The sequence below is a fragment of the Convolutriloba macropyga genome, chromosome 5 (genome assembly GCF_964194025.1).
Source record: "Convolutriloba macropyga chromosome 5, txConMacr16.3, whole genome shotgun sequence".
Lineage (NCBI taxonomy): Eukaryota > Metazoa > Xenacoelomorpha > Acoela > Convolutidae > Convolutriloba > Convolutriloba macropyga.
In genome coordinates, this window is record NC_134472.1 from 7,791,096 (window position 1) to 7,807,167 (window position 16,072).

At 33.8% G+C, this 16,072-nt stretch overlaps 2 protein-coding genes across 6 annotated transcripts in view; both read left to right on the forward strand.

The window, feature by feature from the left end:
* LOC142339752 (uncharacterized) overlaps positions 1 to 14,571 on the forward strand; it is a 38,141-nt gene extending 23,570 nt beyond the window's left edge. For 4 of the 5 annotated variants that reach the window (XM_075390006.1, XM_075390007.1, XM_075390003.1 and 1 more), the window contains 6 exons: positions 4,726 to 4,818; positions 5,577 to 5,672; positions 6,279 to 6,450; positions 10,169 to 10,330; positions 13,426 to 13,603; positions 14,286 to 14,571. In XM_075390006.1, the coding sequence (XP_075246121.1) occupies positions 4,726 to 4,818; positions 5,577 to 5,672; positions 6,279 to 6,450; positions 10,169 to 10,330; positions 13,426 to 13,603; positions 14,286 to 14,490 (906 nt within the window). In that variant the 3' untranslated portion in view covers positions 14,491 to 14,571. The remainder of the gene's footprint in view (positions 1 to 4,725; positions 4,819 to 5,576; positions 5,673 to 6,278; positions 6,451 to 10,168; positions 10,331 to 13,425; positions 13,604 to 14,285) is intronic. The other variant, XM_075390004.1, reaches the window with a different exon arrangement.
* LOC142339099 (ubiquitin-ribosomal protein eS31 fusion protein-like) overlaps positions 1 to 16,072 on the forward strand; it is a 353,720-nt gene that overhangs the window by 222,108 nt on the left and 115,540 nt on the right. The gene's annotated exons all lie outside the window — the stretch shown is intronic.

Genomic DNA, 16,072 nt, shown 5'->3' on the forward strand with positions numbered 1-16,072 from the left:
ACACACGGGGGGCAACACAAAACATTATCTAAGCAGTAATTTGTTATAAGTATTTATCATACATGGCCAAAAGCAAAGTGGACAAAATATGACATAAAAATTATTGATAATTAAAACCCAAATTGAAGATTTTTCCTAACTTGAGGCAAAAATATCAAACAAAGTACAATATTTCCAATAAACTATTCGAAAAATTAAATGAGATCTGTCGGTTCCGCATGTTTAAGGATACTGTCCGGATGGGTGTTTCTAAAACAGGCTGAAAACAAACAAGCTAAGAACAACCATAGTTTCGAAAACGATCTCAAAGTAGGAAAAGTATTCAAACGAGCTAAAATCTGATCATTGTTGATATATGTCTGGATTGGCCTGGCTTAGAATACGATAAAAACAAGCAAATTTTCAAAAACAAGTTAAACTTGGATGACCGATTATTGCCTGGATGGGTTCAATCAAGGCACTCACTAAAAAAAGTTTAGGTAAATTTAAAGTAACGGAGTTAAAGTAAACTGTTGTTAAGGTAAATTTAAGGTAACGTTTACATTAACTCGACCTTAGCTGAGTAAAGGTAAAACTTTACCATTTTGAGAATGTAAAATTACCTTAAATTACTTCAAATATAATTTTTTTTCTTTTGTCCTCGGGTTCTGTTTTTTTGGTCAAGCATCAACAAAAATGCCTCTCAAACACGGATTTAGCCGTTTATGTTCCTCTTCAATTCAGTTTTAGTATTAATTGGGGCTCCACCACCGAAAAAAAACTTTTTTAAAAAATAAAACAGATTTCACTCAGTATTATGAATTATCCGATGACAAGTAGCTCTTAGCAGCACTATAATGCTCCGACTACTGAGCAAAAAATGAACTTTGGTTCTGCAGCACACACGGGGGGCATCGCAACACAAAACATTATTTCAGCAGTAATTTTTCATTAGTATTTATCATGTATGGCCAAAAACAAAGTGGATGTTTGCCAGTACAAAAAATAATATAATGAATTATTGAAAATTAAAACCAAAATTGAAGATTTTTCCTAACTTGAGGTAAAAATTTCAAACAAAGTATAATCTTTCCAATAAATTATTAAGAAAATTAAATGAGTTCTGTCATTTCCGCATGTTCTAGTATACTATCCTTATAAGTGTTTCTAAAACAGGCTGAAAATAAACAAGCTAAGAACAACTATAGTCTGGAAAACGATTTCAAAGTAGGAAAAGTATTCAAACGAGCTAAAATCTGATCATTGTTGATTTACGTCTGGATTGGCCTTGCTAAGATTACAATAAAAACAAGCGAAGTTTTAAAAATTAACGGAGTTAAAGTAAACTGTAGTTAAGGTAACGTTTACATTAACTCGACCTTATAAGCTTGAGTAAAGGTTAAAATTTACCCTAACTTGGTTAATGTAAAATTACCTTAAATTACCTTAAGTATAAGTTTTTTGTTTTGTCCCTCGGGTTCATTTTTTTGGGTCATGCATCAACAAAACTGCCTCTCAAACACGAATTTAAACGTTTTTGTTCCTCTTCAACTCATTTTTAGTATTAATTGGGGCACGACCACTGAAAAAAAAATGAACAAAAGTTCTGAAGATTTTTTTAAGATGGGCCTAATCATTAAAGACTACCTCAACCTGTATTGTGAGCAGACCGTCCAATATCTCTTATCTCTTCTCTTTCGCTCGTTCGCAAGTTCTCATTACAAGTGAGTAAGCTTTCAACATCATCTATATCTTTTACTTCATATATCAGCAAAAAGATGTTTCATAAATTGAATTCTCTGATCTGTTGTTGTATATATTTGATTCTATTTGTGGCCAGCAGTTCCAAGGTTCCAAGATAAAACTGATTGAATATTTGAAATATTTTGAAAATCCATTTCTGAGATATTTATATACTGATTCTTTGTTTGATAAAATTGATTAGCAAACTGAGGAATTGCAGGAACTGCTCCAAAAAAAACGTCCGCGAAATCTTTGTTTTATACTTCTCTCACAACAGATTTACAGACAATAAATCACTTCTCAGCAAAATGACAAAATGTGTCGGTTTTTTCGTATTTATGACTGAGTCATCTAAATCACTTTCTTCTCATGCCTTAATTTTTTAGAAAACAAGTTTTTTCTTCAAAAGAAACCTATTCAACTTTTGAAAAAAATATTGGCTGTTGTTAATATGTGAACACGAATATAATTTTTGCAAAATATTTGAGAGTTTATAGATTATTGCTTTCATTTAGAGATAGTCTAACTCCTTCCCTTTTGTCAAGTTGGATGAAACTAGCTTTAGAAATTGTCACTGTTGAACGTTTTTGGGAGGTTAATTGAATTGAATTGAATTTAGTTGGATTAGTTACAGGTACAAGTTGATGTATTTATTTCAAAAGCAAACTAACATAATTCCAACAATGACAAACAATGAGAACAGTGTTCCAAACTGCCAATCGAACGCACAATTTTTATAGATTCAAAGTAAACTCAATTTTGTTAGTTTTTTATTACATCTTGTCTATAAATTTTGTTTTATATGGTTAATTCTTAGTACAATCAATAAAATTTATTGTTTGTCTAATTCAACTTTTGGATATAGACACTCACGTTAAATTTAACTCAAGGGTTAACGCAAAAAATTTTTCTCACGCACCCTAGAAGGCAGCACCTTAAAAGTTTAAAATTGTAAATGACCCAAGCGCCTCATATTCCACCATTTAGTCAGTTCATGGGAAAATATTGGACTCACAAATTCATAACGTTTCAATTTTCTCTCCGTTTCCTGTGTCTCAATTGAAAATAAATATTTACTTGAGCTTAATCAACTAGTTCTCGGAGAGCATATGTTTGAAGTTTAAAAATGGAGTAGAGATTTTAGAATTTCATAATTATTGAAATATTTTTTTCTAATGAAACACTTGTGGTATATCTGATCAGCTTGATTTCTTAAAGCACTCATTAAGCTTCGTTGGCATTCATTAAGCTACAATTTTCCTCTATTTCATTTTTAATTTTGTTCCCGCTGATTCATTTTATAATATTAATCTTGCATTTGCTCTGTTTTGCATGAACTGTTTTTACCGTTAATTGATCTGAACCTTTGCATATTTCGACAGATTGCTTCTTTTTTAATGCCTTTCTGGTGAAATAATTGAAATTTGGTGATAAAGTATTATTGTTGATGCCTGCGAAACTCAAATAAATGTTTTTGTTTTTTTGAGCGGTATGGTTTAATCAATTGGGACTTGTTATAAAGTTTGTAGATATGTATCCAGTTTAAACAAAAATCTCCTTTTCATGTTTTTAAAAATTGCTTGGCATATGGTGGTTTAGAAGAATATATGCAAATGTACATTACAAATCCTCCTTGTTACTAAAACTCATCAAGTATAAAATAGAACAAAATGAAACGTAAATACAAGTAGAAGCATATGAAAAAAGTTTTTTTTATTTTTACCAGTTTTCAAAATAAACAAAAATTTGTTTTTTAAGTTAAAATTTGAAAGTTAAACGCCATCATTTTATTTCGTTCACACAGTTATTTTATTTTTTCACGCCTAAAGACTTGTTGAATTCTTACTGCTCTTTCAAAAAGATCATATAGTTAGTATCAAACCTAGCTCTCTTAGTTTAACTTTTCAAAAGCTGGACGACTTTCTCAAGGGCACTGCCTGAATGACGTTTTAGTACTTTTCTCATTGAAGTACTAAAACCTAAAACACAAAAATTGAGTGGCTGCAAAACCAAAATTTAAAACACCTTGCTATGAAAAACTTTTGTGGCTCAGTGCCAAGAACTGCTAAACCCTCAATTTTTATTTTGTCTCAATTCCGCTCATTTCAAGGTCCTGGGTATTGAATTTTTTTGCATCTGGTGACCAGAATTAAATGGTGAAAAACATAACTGTGGGCTATGAAATATTTGAAACCTTCGTTTTACATCATTCATGTTTACATCAGTTCTCTATATCATCCAGTTTTGAGGTCAATATAATTGCAAATTTCACATCTGTTCAATGCGCTTGGGTTTTATTATAAATTTGGTTTTTTTAATTTCAAGTAGTTAATAACAAAATTGCATTCAAGCCACTCATACAACTTAAATAAATGATGTAAAATGCAATCTAGCATCAAGTAGATTTGATGGTAGCGTGAGGCTACATTAAACATGATGTTATTTTTGCAGCACTTTAAACGGAAGCATGTAAATCAAAATAAAATTAAAAGTTTGCGCCAATAATATCTGATGAATTCAACTTTTAACGTGTTGTCAAAAATATTTGTTTTTCTATTCAATCAAAATCCCCAAAAAAAACAGGCCTCCCAGGCAAAAAAAAATATTCAATGGAATTATAAATATGTAAAAATTTAGTTCTCTTTCAGTAAATGTGTAGAAGAAGGATTTCAAAAATAGTTTTCTTGTCTGCTTTTTTGTCCTATCAACGATCACGGTGTTTTAGCACCAGAATAAATCAGATAATTCAGATGGTTTATGTTAAGCGTATCATGATGCCATATTCAAAGAGGGGGCATCGACTTCAAAATGACGTTTTAGAAAACATTTTCTTTGGAAAATATATAACCAGCTTAAATAGCTATCAAAACATTTATTTTATATGTTAAAAGCGATAGTAGAGCTCTGCAAATTAAATTTATGCACTGTTTATTGGGTTTTGTGGCGAAAAAAAACTTAATTGGATAAGAAATCATCTTGATTCTCACTTTGTATTTTTTTCAGGAAGGAGACGAAGAACAAGATGAAGAAGAGCAGCTGGAAGAACTGAATGACAATGTAGATGACGAACAAACTGAACCACAGCAACAATTTTTGGTAGGCTCGGATGAAAAGTTTAAACTTTGAGTAAAAAAACCTGAATAGATCAAAATTTGAGTTAGGCCAGGACTGTACAGGTCACAATATGAGTATTTTTATCAGAATGAACGGACTTATTTTGAATTTGGAAAGAAAGAACCAGCTGAATTTTAGGTATACTAAATAGATTGTCAAAACTAAATTTGACACCTAGCTATTGGTGTTGGTGGAATTTGATATGAAACTTTTTGTGAAAAGCATCTTTTTTCTATTTTATCAGAAAATTTTGCGCAATATTTGCTGAAATGATTTCAAAGCTTCTTTATTTTAGAGGTGCACAAAAATTCAAAAAATTTTCATTTCAGCTGTTCGTACGAATAATAAATAGGTAATATTTCAGCTATTTTTGCTGTAAGAAAAAATATCAAAAAACAATAGTTTTATATTTTTTGTATTATTATTTATCACGGTGGTTTAGCATTTAGCACCTGAATAATTCTAAGTCACTAACTTTTTTGTTTTCAGCAAATTTGGTCATAAATTTCTATGTTTAGCATTTTCTACCATCAGATTCCAATAAGGGTTCTTTGACTTGAAATTGGTTTTTCACTAAACTTGATATTTGAAAACGTCAACTTAAATTATTGTCAAAACTAATTTTTTGTATATATAAAGTGATAGCAAAGCTTTGCAAATGAAGATTTCACACTGTTTATTGAGTTCAGAAAAAGTGGATCAGAAAACATCTTGAATTTCATTCTGTATTTTCTTTTCAGGAAGGAGACGAGGATTTAGATGAGGAGGAGAGAATGGAAGAGTTGGAAGACAACAAGGGAAAAGATGAGTATGTTGAACCACAGCAACAATTTTTGGTAGGTCCCCTCAAAAATTGGGTTTGAACATGATTGAAGATATCAAAATTCGGGTGCGGGCAGGACTTAACAGACCAGCATTTGAGTATTTGCCAGACAGATCAGACTTAATTTGGGTTATAGCAAAACGAAACAGGCCAAAGTAATTTGGGGAATTGGTCAAATCAAAAAGACCGAATTCGGGTATAAGTTAAATCAGGAAAAGTGATTGAACAGTCGCGACACTATCGTGCGTGAAAGATTATAGTGCTTCGTCCTTACAATATGATCTTGGGTCTCTCCTCGGCCCATGTTGATTATGGTAAGCTCCGCTCCGGGTAGTAATCAGATTGGGAAAGTCGGTTCCGATGTCTCGCAATCGTAAGTTTCATTCCAGTAGTTCCACAGGATTTAATTTCACAGTATTTATTTAGTAGAATAAAATAAGGCTATTTAATTTTCTGGTTTACTCAATTTACTCATCTGTGACTTTCACTTTTTACATATTTGTTAGTCAAACAGGGAACAAATGGCAGTGAATCAATGGCACAGAATTAAGTTACTATTTAGAATTAACAAAAGTCGATCTGGCCAATATCTGTTTTGAGTATCTTGGTAATGATTTAGGAGGGTGAAGAGGAAGAATATGCGGAGAATGGGTTGGGTGACAACAAGGTGGAAGATGAATATGTCGAACCACAGTCTCAAGTTGTGACTGGTGACGTTTTAAATGAAGAGCGAGCGGATTCAGAATCAGATAAGGACAAACGAGATTCAAAACGACCAACTAAAAGCAGCGGTAAGTTTATGAATTACAAATTTGTAACGTAATAATTTATTAATAGCCGCAGAGCGATAGCTGGGGCTATTATTGGCCTTCTCTTGGTTTTTTACAATTCAGAGAAATTTTACAATTCAAAGAATTTGAATTGTATTGGGGCGCTGTCTTTTTACGACTCGAAGAGGAGTATTGGAGAAGTCCTTTTTTTAATCAATTTTTGGAGTGAATTTTGAAGCGGGAAATGAAACGCGTGAAAAAATTTGGAGTGATTTTGATGCTGTACAAAAGTGAAGAGCGGAGCAAAAAGAGAGTGGTTTTTGTTCACACCGTTGTTTTTGAGACAGCGAGAAATTGATGTGTGAAAAAATTTTTTCTAAGCGAGCGAAATTTTTTTGTTCACGTGCGGCATTTTAAAGCATTTTTTTTCCATTTATTTTGGTTAAGAGGTTTGGTTATGATTTTGGTTTAATTTCAGGCTGGTTTCGGTGGTGGTTTGAAGGTTTCTGGAAATTCATATGAATTTTATGATTTTATGAATTCAGGGGTTTTTAATGTAATTTGCTGATTTTCGGGCTAATTCTTGCGTTTTTTTGACAATTATTTTGTTTTACCGGCTCAAATGGGTATTGAAGAAAACCCTTCTACTTGAGCAATTTTATGATAACAATTGGTTACAGTTTTGTGGGTGAGAACCATTTTTTGTTGAGAAATATGACAAAAAAATAGCGAAAATTGGAACTATTTTTCTTAATTTTTTGCAGTTTTTCGTTCTTTTCTCTGTTTTTAGCCAAGTTTCTTTGCCTATTATGACTTGCTTATTGTTTTGCAAGCATCTGGATGCCCTATTGGCTCAAGGGAATTTTTCTTTGGCTTTATATGTTTTTGAAATATTAAAAAAATTAATAAATTTTTCCAGTTTTTCAGTGGAAGTTGTTTTTAAGAGCTATTTTTTTCATACTTTTAGCCGAAGGTATTTTTTCAAAATTCACATATCTGATTTTTGTAATTACTAATTGTTTTGATGAAGTTATTTTGGCAGAGATAGTTTTTTCGGGATCTCAATTTATAACAAAATTTGATCAGATTTTTTTATCATATTTTAACAGATTTGATTTTATTGTTTTTACTTTTTTGTTTCATGACTTTAATTCAAGATAATCAGAAATAAGTGAAGGCGCGTTTTGTTTGATGAGTAGTTGGATGGCGTTTAAATGGATTTTCACTTCGAGTCGTTTCAGGAATTCTTCCGGCTATGATTTTTTTTTATCTGTTCACACATTTTCTTGATTTTTGAAGTCAAATTGGAGTAGTGATTTTGGTCACGCCGAAACAGGAAGTGGAGCGAAAAAGCGAGTGGTTTTGCGGCGTGAAATTTTGTCGCTCTAAATTGGTCGCTCTAAATTTAGAGTGAGAAAACGGGGTTTGAACAAAAATTCGCTTTCTCGCTAGTGGTTTTTTGTTCACATGCGGCAATTTCACTTTGATTTTTACAGTTTTTTGATTTTTTGGATAGGATTTTTTTCTAAATGGTTTTCCCAATCCATTCATAGTCCGTTCTTGGTCTAGTTTTCTGTTTAGTTAATGAAAATTCTTTGAATTGTACGTCAGGACTTGTCCTGCTATATTTTTTATTTCGTCGTCATGATTTTTGTTACAACCATATGACGTCACAGCCACTTTTTGCTCATTCGTTTATGCAATTTCAACTAAAATGCATGTGTGACGCCATTTTTTGCTCTTAGTGGAGCGAGTTTTTTGTTCATGCGCGTGATTAAATTTTTGGTCACACTTGACCTACTTCACTCTCAAATATGACTTCCTCACTTTGAAATTGACTTTTATTTACTTTAATTCAAAGAGATAAGGTCAAATGGGTGTGTGTCACTCTAAATGAAGGTTATTTGAGATCAGCTAATAGAGTCAGCAATAACTTATACAGATTTTTAATCAAAATCTAACAGATGAGCCTTCAATGAAAAGACGAATTTTTTTGGTCTGTCTTTTTTACTGTTTTTTAGACTGCCGATCTACGAATCTATTGCGGCTATTTTCTGGCAATCTGCCAGCTATGTTTTTTTATTTCGTCGTCATGATTTTTGTTACGACCATATGACGTCAGAGCCACTATTTGTTCATTCGTTCATGCAATTTCAACTGAATTGCATGTGTGACGTCATTTTTCGCTCTTAGTGGAGCGAGTTTTTTGTTCATGCGCGTGATTAATTTTTTGTTCACACTTGACTTACCTCCCTCTCAAAAATGACTTCCTCAATTTGAAATTGACTTTTATTTACTTTAATTCAAAGAGATAAGGTCAAATGGGTGTGTGTCACTCTAAATGAAGTTTATTTCAGATCAGCTAATAGAGGCAGCAATAACTTATACAGATTTTTAATCAAAATATAACAGATCAGTCTTCAATGAAAAGACGAATTTTTTTGGTCTGTCTTTTTTTACTGTTTTTTTAAACTGCCGATCTTTGAATCAATTGCGGCTATTTTCTGGCAATCTGCCAGCTATGTTATATGCTCTTGTACAACAATAATCAAGCTTACCAAGCTAGGAATTAAATGAACTAAACACTTTGACTCTTGTCCGAATTTTACTAAAAGCTGTTGTTCTAGTTTTACTAATTTTTTAAGTTTTTTAAAAATGATTAACCAATAGCATATAAAAGTGTATGGCAATATTTATTTTTTATTTTTTTTTAAATTGATGCGTTGATGCGGTGTTTTAAAAGCTACCAAATGTTTTTAATTGGCAATGTCGATTCTTGACAATTACAGTGCGATCCCCAATTCCGTAAATATTACAACATGCAGTGTATTCAGTATTGCGTTAACATTTCTTTGTTGCGATTCCCGATAAGTACCGGCCGAGACATTACCACATCAGTTCTCAAAAACAAAGTGACAAAAGTTAAAACTGCCCTAGTGATAGACAAATTGAAAAAATTGCAAGCATCTTGGTGGAAGCAATCTCGAAAGTGAATGCATACTGTTCCAAGTTCCAAGTTGCTTGCAAAATTTTTGCAAGGTTTTCAATTGACTTGCGGAAATCCTGCAGGCTTTTCGATTCATTTGCAAGATTCTTGCAAGCTTTTTGCTTCAACTTGCAAGATTACTTTCCAGATAAATCTATAAGCCTGGAAGATTAACCGAAAAGCTTCAAGAATATTGCAAGTTTTTCTATTCAAATTCTCGAGAACTCATATTTAGCATAAAACTTGTGATAGCCTTCGCCTGGACAGTTTTAGCTTCTTTGTCAATGTTCAATATTTAAATTAATTGCTTTCGTCGTTTATTGAGTAAATTGAAATAGAGCATGAAGGATTTGGATGGCTCAGAACGATTCTAGTTGTTTGTTGGAAATTTTTCAAATAGAAAGTCAAATAGAACCAGTTCCGCCGATCGAAATTCTTGCAAATGTCAATTAATTTGGTTTTCAGATGGTGTTAGTTTTCAAGTTTACCTTGAATTTTTTTTCAGAATTCAACAACCGACTTGCAAGATTCTTGCAAGATTTTGAATCATGACTTAAAATTTTTCCATTGATTTAGGTTTTGTAACTTGCTTAATAAATAATTTGCTTTATTGGTGCTTTCTAAAACGATACTGCCCTGATTTATTTTTGATTACTTGCAAGATTCTTGTAGGAATCTTGCAAGTTTTGAATCAGCTTGCAAGATTCTTGCAAGTTTTTCATTCACTCATCACTAGCGTAATAAATGTCGTAGGTGTGTGGGAAATTTTCCGGGCGAGATTGAGTCACTTGAGGGACAACATCCGCTCATCGAGGACCCTGGATATGTTCGATACAGACTCAGTGATAATGCTTGTGAACAAGGTGTGCAAGGGTGCCATGCGGGTCACTGACCTGGACGAAATTGATTGCAAAGGTTGGTGATGAGTCAGTAGTGGTTCGAACAGAAAACTGAAGAAGGTTGGGGGTTGCTATTAATTTTTCAGCAGATTTTCATTTGAAAAATACATTATTGTAAAAGTGTGTCTTTTTATGCAAAAATATTGCTTGACCGTTTTTGCACTATTGTTCTAGAACATTCTTTGACATCTTGAATGACTTTTTCACACTTCAGTTGCCCATTTTTGAGTGATTTAAGTTGCTCTCTTTCTCAAATCAAATTTTTTGCAAAAATAAAAGCAATTGTGAGTGAAACCGAATTAACGACATTGTAGCTAGGTAGTTAAGAGGCTGGGCGGGCATCCGAGAAGACTGGGGATCGAACCTCTGTGGGGCCGAGTTTTTTGGCCCCATAAATCATTTATAACCTCTAAATTAAATTGCCCCCACCTGTTTTTCTAGAGCAATTCATCCGACGTTGACCGATTTTTCAATAGCCGCATAGCGATAGCTGGGTGCTATTATTAACCTTCTCCTGGTTTTTTACGACTCGAAGAGGAGCAATGGTTTTCTTAATGATTTTTTTTACCTGGAGTACTATTCGTTCAGACGGCATTTTGACCTAAAAGCGAAAGAGTAAAATTGCCTTGTGAACTAATTTTTTCTGAGCGAGAGAAGTTTTTTCATCGTGCGCTTCGGTAAGTCAACGAATTTTTGACTTTGAATAGTGCTTTTTGACAGAATGCCGCATATAGAAAACCATTTTAGCCGTTTTTTCTACCTTTTGGCTCAATATTTTTAACTTTTAATTTGTTATTTTTTGAAAAAAATAGTTTTCAATTGATGTTTCATTAACATGTAACTTACTGAAATTGATACCAAGAGTGTACTTTTCAAGAGTAAAATGTGCACATATTTCTCGAAATTTAGAGTTAATTTTTGACAATTTTCACTGTTTTCCACAAATAATCAGTATATATGGCAACTTTCGTTTGGCAATTCGTGCATTGGACAACATTTCTGGACGTGAAGACATTTTTGTTTTATAAAAATATACAAAAAATATCGTTTTTGATAGAGAGCGAAAAAAATATGTGCGATAATAGCTGTCATAATTGTAATTTTTTCAGAATTATCCAAACGGTTAGATTACTGTGTGTTGAAGGTTTTCTTAACCACCTGAGGTAAATGATACAGTTTTAGATTGAACTTTCAGCTATTTTTTTCATTATGTCTTGTTTTAAGTTTTTCTAGAAATTTTTGTTCGTAAGTTTTTATAGCATTTGCGGAGCTGTGTGGATGAATTAATTAGCAGCTTTAGTCATCTTCCGTTTGAATTGTTAATTAATTTCAATTGATTATGTTGAAGTAAACTCAAGCGAATTCGTGGCTAAATTCGAGCAAATTTTTCCAATTATTTTTTGTTTTAAAAATGTTTGACTAATTTTTCTGGTTGTATGCTTCTCGCTGCTGTTTTTCTGTCAATTTTTATTTGTTTGTTGTTGATACTTGGAGGTAACCCTTCACGTCTAGACATGGCACTTTCCTTTGAAATAAATCACACCAATTGCTTTTCAGGTTTTCTGTTATTGGCAGTTTCCAATAGTCGTTTGAAATTTTTCGCCTGTTAAATGGATGAATGAATGACACAGCCAAATAATATATAAAGTTTTCACCAATAATGTTTGGGAAGAATGTTCAAAGCTAAACAGGGCGCTTCACTTAAATAAATTAAACAATTTTCTCAAGTGTTCGCTTTTCTCCTCTTCTTATTTGTTTCTTGTCCGTCTAGTATTGGCAGGCTGACTGATGTACGAAAGAATAAATATACGTTTGCTCAGGTTAATGGTTCGGAATTTCGATTTAGGGTTTGTAGAGAACATTTTTTGATTTTTTGGAGAACATTTTTTTGGTTTTTCCGTCATCATATCATTTCCCTTTCCTCTGTTTTCTCTTTATGAACCCATTTAAAGAGGTTGTCTGTCAATTATTTTGTATTTGGTTGCAAACTTACTGTGTTACCTGGTCTTTTACGATTAATTTTTTGAGTCGCAACTAATATTAATTTTTGTGAGATGGTATATCAGTTTTTTCATGATGTTTTTCCTGTTGTTGTTTCAAAATGCTTTGTATAATTATGAAGAGTGTGCATTAGGTCAGCGAGGATGTTCTCTTTTCGTCTTCGAGTCGGTTCCAGAACTATTCCAGCTGTGTTTTTTTTTCGTTTTCAAGATTTTTGTTACGGCCATATAACGTCACAGCCGCTTCAAATCTGCTTTTGTTCATTCGTTCGTGCAATTTCAACTGAATTGCGTGCGTGACTTCATTTTTCAATCTTAGTGGAGCGAGTTTTTTTTGTTCATTCATGTGATGAAGTTTTTGGTCACGCGTGACTTACCTCACTCTCAAAAGTAACTTCCTCAGTTTGAATATAACTTTTCATAACTTTAATTTAAAGAGATAAGGTCAAGTGATTGTGCGTCACTCTAATTGAAGGTTATTTAAGAGCACTTAATAAAAGCAGCAATGATTTATACAGATTCGTCTAACATCTCAGCTTTTAATTTTAAAAAAGCTGTTCCCTTTACTATCTTTTGGAGACTGCAGGTCTACAAAGCTATTGCGGCTATTTCCTGGCAATCTGCCGGCTATGCTGTTCTATTGTTCTCTCAGTAAACAAAAAGAGAATAACTCATTTGCAACGTTGAGAAGTGGAAAACATTGCCATTGATCAGTGATTATATTTATACAGGAGTTTTTCTCAACCAATGTAAGACCGGATAACCAGGAGCTCTTTATTCTTTACTAATTCATATATGAAGGCGTATGATGTAAATTTTATTAAACGTTTTCATGTTTTCTTCAAAGAAAAACTACTGCTAGAATAAATTTTAGGGTCTTTCCCCTCAGCTTAGTGGTCAAATAACCTATAGCCGCCCATCATGGTTAATATACCATGGGGGCTATATTTTCATGGAGGAGCCATAATGGGACAGATCCAATTATTTTCTACGAAACTAAAGCGAATAACTAGGAGCGGTATTTTGACCCAATTTCTGCTGCACTCTCTACAAAGCAGAATTTCGAAATGCGCACGTTTCTCAACAAGGGTAGGTGTAATGTACTGTGCAGGTAACCAATACTACAGACACGATGAGCAACTTCACTTCCGCGTGATCAACTATGGCTGGAATATTATCTCACTGAAAAGTCTCACATTCCCTCTCGTAGATGACAAATTCCTCTGTGTGAGGAGAGACGGCAGACTGTACAGTGACGGGGCCATGAGAAGCAACGAAACTAGATTCAGGTAACATTCCATGTTGAATTCCAAGTTTGACGTCTAAAAACTTCCTATTGCCCCAATTTGGTCCAAAACGAGGAATTTGCCCAAATTTATGTAATCAATGCGCTAAATTTTCAAGAAAAAAAATTAACGTTGTATAATAATGCACTGAATTGCCCCAAAATTATGTGAAATTTTTTTAGCTTTTTTTGCAGAATTCGGCTCTTGGAGCGCATTTGTTACATAAATGAACTTTATTGCTTGATCAGGCGCAAAGAAAGTTAATGCAGACCCTATGAGATTCGCCAAAACTGTTTTTGGAGACATAATAAACTCTAACAACATCATTTCTCATAGTGAAATTATTAAGTATTGAAGTTATTTGACTATTTGACGCCCCCTCACCCCCTCCCCTCAACCCCCCCCCCCCCCCCCCACCCGAAGTCGACAGTCAAGAATCCTCCCGCCTCTAAATCAAGCTACATACAATGGAATTGAGCCCGTCGCTCGAAAGCAATTCGTCCCGTGTTAATCTGTTAAGTTTCTTTTACCACATAACCCACTTCGTCATCTTTACCAACTTTATATAACAACTGTAATCTATCAAAGTTATAAATTAAGTTTCTCAGGTAGCCATATTTTAGTCTTTCAAGTTTAAATTTTCACTCACAAGGAGACTTGTACAAGAATGAAAGTATTATCTTAGAATGCATGAGACAAAAGACAACTGTGTGACATTTGAGAGCTATGTTGAAATTATGCATCACATAGCATTCACGAAGAAAGGCACCTTGATCCCCCCAAATAAGATGCCTAAAAAAGAGGAATGCACCCACTTCTACTTCATCGTAATCAGGTCAGGCGAGGAGTTGGACACTCAGCCTCAAGCACTCAGATACAGCAATTTTTGATGACGTCACTCAATGCACGACTCTAAATATTAAGCATTAATGTGGAGAACTAAGATCAACGCAACAAAAGTTGAAGCATTTTATATTGAATTACAGCTCTTGGAGAGTTTTTTGTACCATCGGAAATTTGAGACAGACATCAGGTCAAATTTTAGTCATTAACAGCTAGAACAGAAGGTGCTTAAAAGATTAAATTGAAATAAATCATTGCATTTGCAACCTTAAAAATATAAAATTTTAAAACAAATTTGTTACAACTGAACTCCATTTTTTTCTTAAAAATTGCAGTTTTACTGCGAGTTGTAGGTACTCGTTCATAAGTGACACAATTAAGCGTTTCTTTCGTTTGAGTCTGTCCGAGTGACAAAATTAGGAACAGAAATCTCAAATCAGAAGTTGTCAGTAAAATCAGAAACCTGCAAACTTTTATACTATGCTTTGAAAAGAGTTTTGAAAAGAGAAGACTGAGAGGCTAGAAAAAGAAGATTGACTAAAGTCTCCAAATTAAGATGCCTGACAAAACTAAAATTATTTTTATCGCATTTCATTTTCTCTGTTGATGTTTTCTGTGTTTATGAATTTCTCTCATGATGTTTGTAGCAATTATATTAGTTCTCCAGTCTTTTTATGCCATTTTTCGCTTCACCGATTTTTTGTCTGACGTTTTTAACACCGGGATAAACAGCTGAAGATTTGAGGGCATTAGGTAGCCTTTAGAGCCGTACGTCTTAATGGTCTCTGAGTATGCTCTTCACCAAAACTGTTTTCAGCGTTTTGAAGAGACTCATGTTGTGAAGAGCGGTTCTTAAATTTGAACCCCCCTTCAGCCACCCCTCACCTCCACTAACCAACCCACTTCCTCCACCTCCATCTTTCTCCCCCCCCCAGCACAATCCTCCCGTCTATCTTCCTCAACCTGGCAATTTGGACCCCTCGCGTCCAGCCCTATCAACCTATCACCATCACTGAACCTCACCCCCAAACGCTTCAACCCCACCCCCACAACACCTCTCCACTCCACTTCCCCCATCCTTGATGCTAGCATCTCTAAGCATCAGCCGGACACTACCCAAAACGACCGCCCGCTGGTCCTTTGAGAGCAAGCAATTCGCCCGATGTTAGTCGATTATGTTTGTGCCTTTCTGTGGCGTTGGTTTGTAAGATCTCAAACAATTTTTGATAGACAAATTTCTGTTTACCTATTAAGATTGAACACTTTAGATTGGTAACTACCTGAAAAGTTTTTGCAGATGCGGCCTGAACTCTTGGAGTAGCTGCAAGTACACTGAACTAAGCATGAAGTACCCTATCCAGCTTTTAACACAGTTGAGCCTGTATATTACCAACGGCCTCTTCTTCTTGACACCAGGTGCCCTACTTAAAATTACCTTCAAAAAATTTAAAAACTTAAACACTTAGAACTAATGGTTAGGGTCTTCTCATTTTACGCTTGAAGAAAAAAGTTGATAAGGCTTCATTAGCCTGGACCGCTTAAAATAAGCAACGAAAATAAACTGACCCAAACTGAGTAATAAAAATAACAAATTTTAAAACTTACGTATCTTACAACAAAAAAATCGTA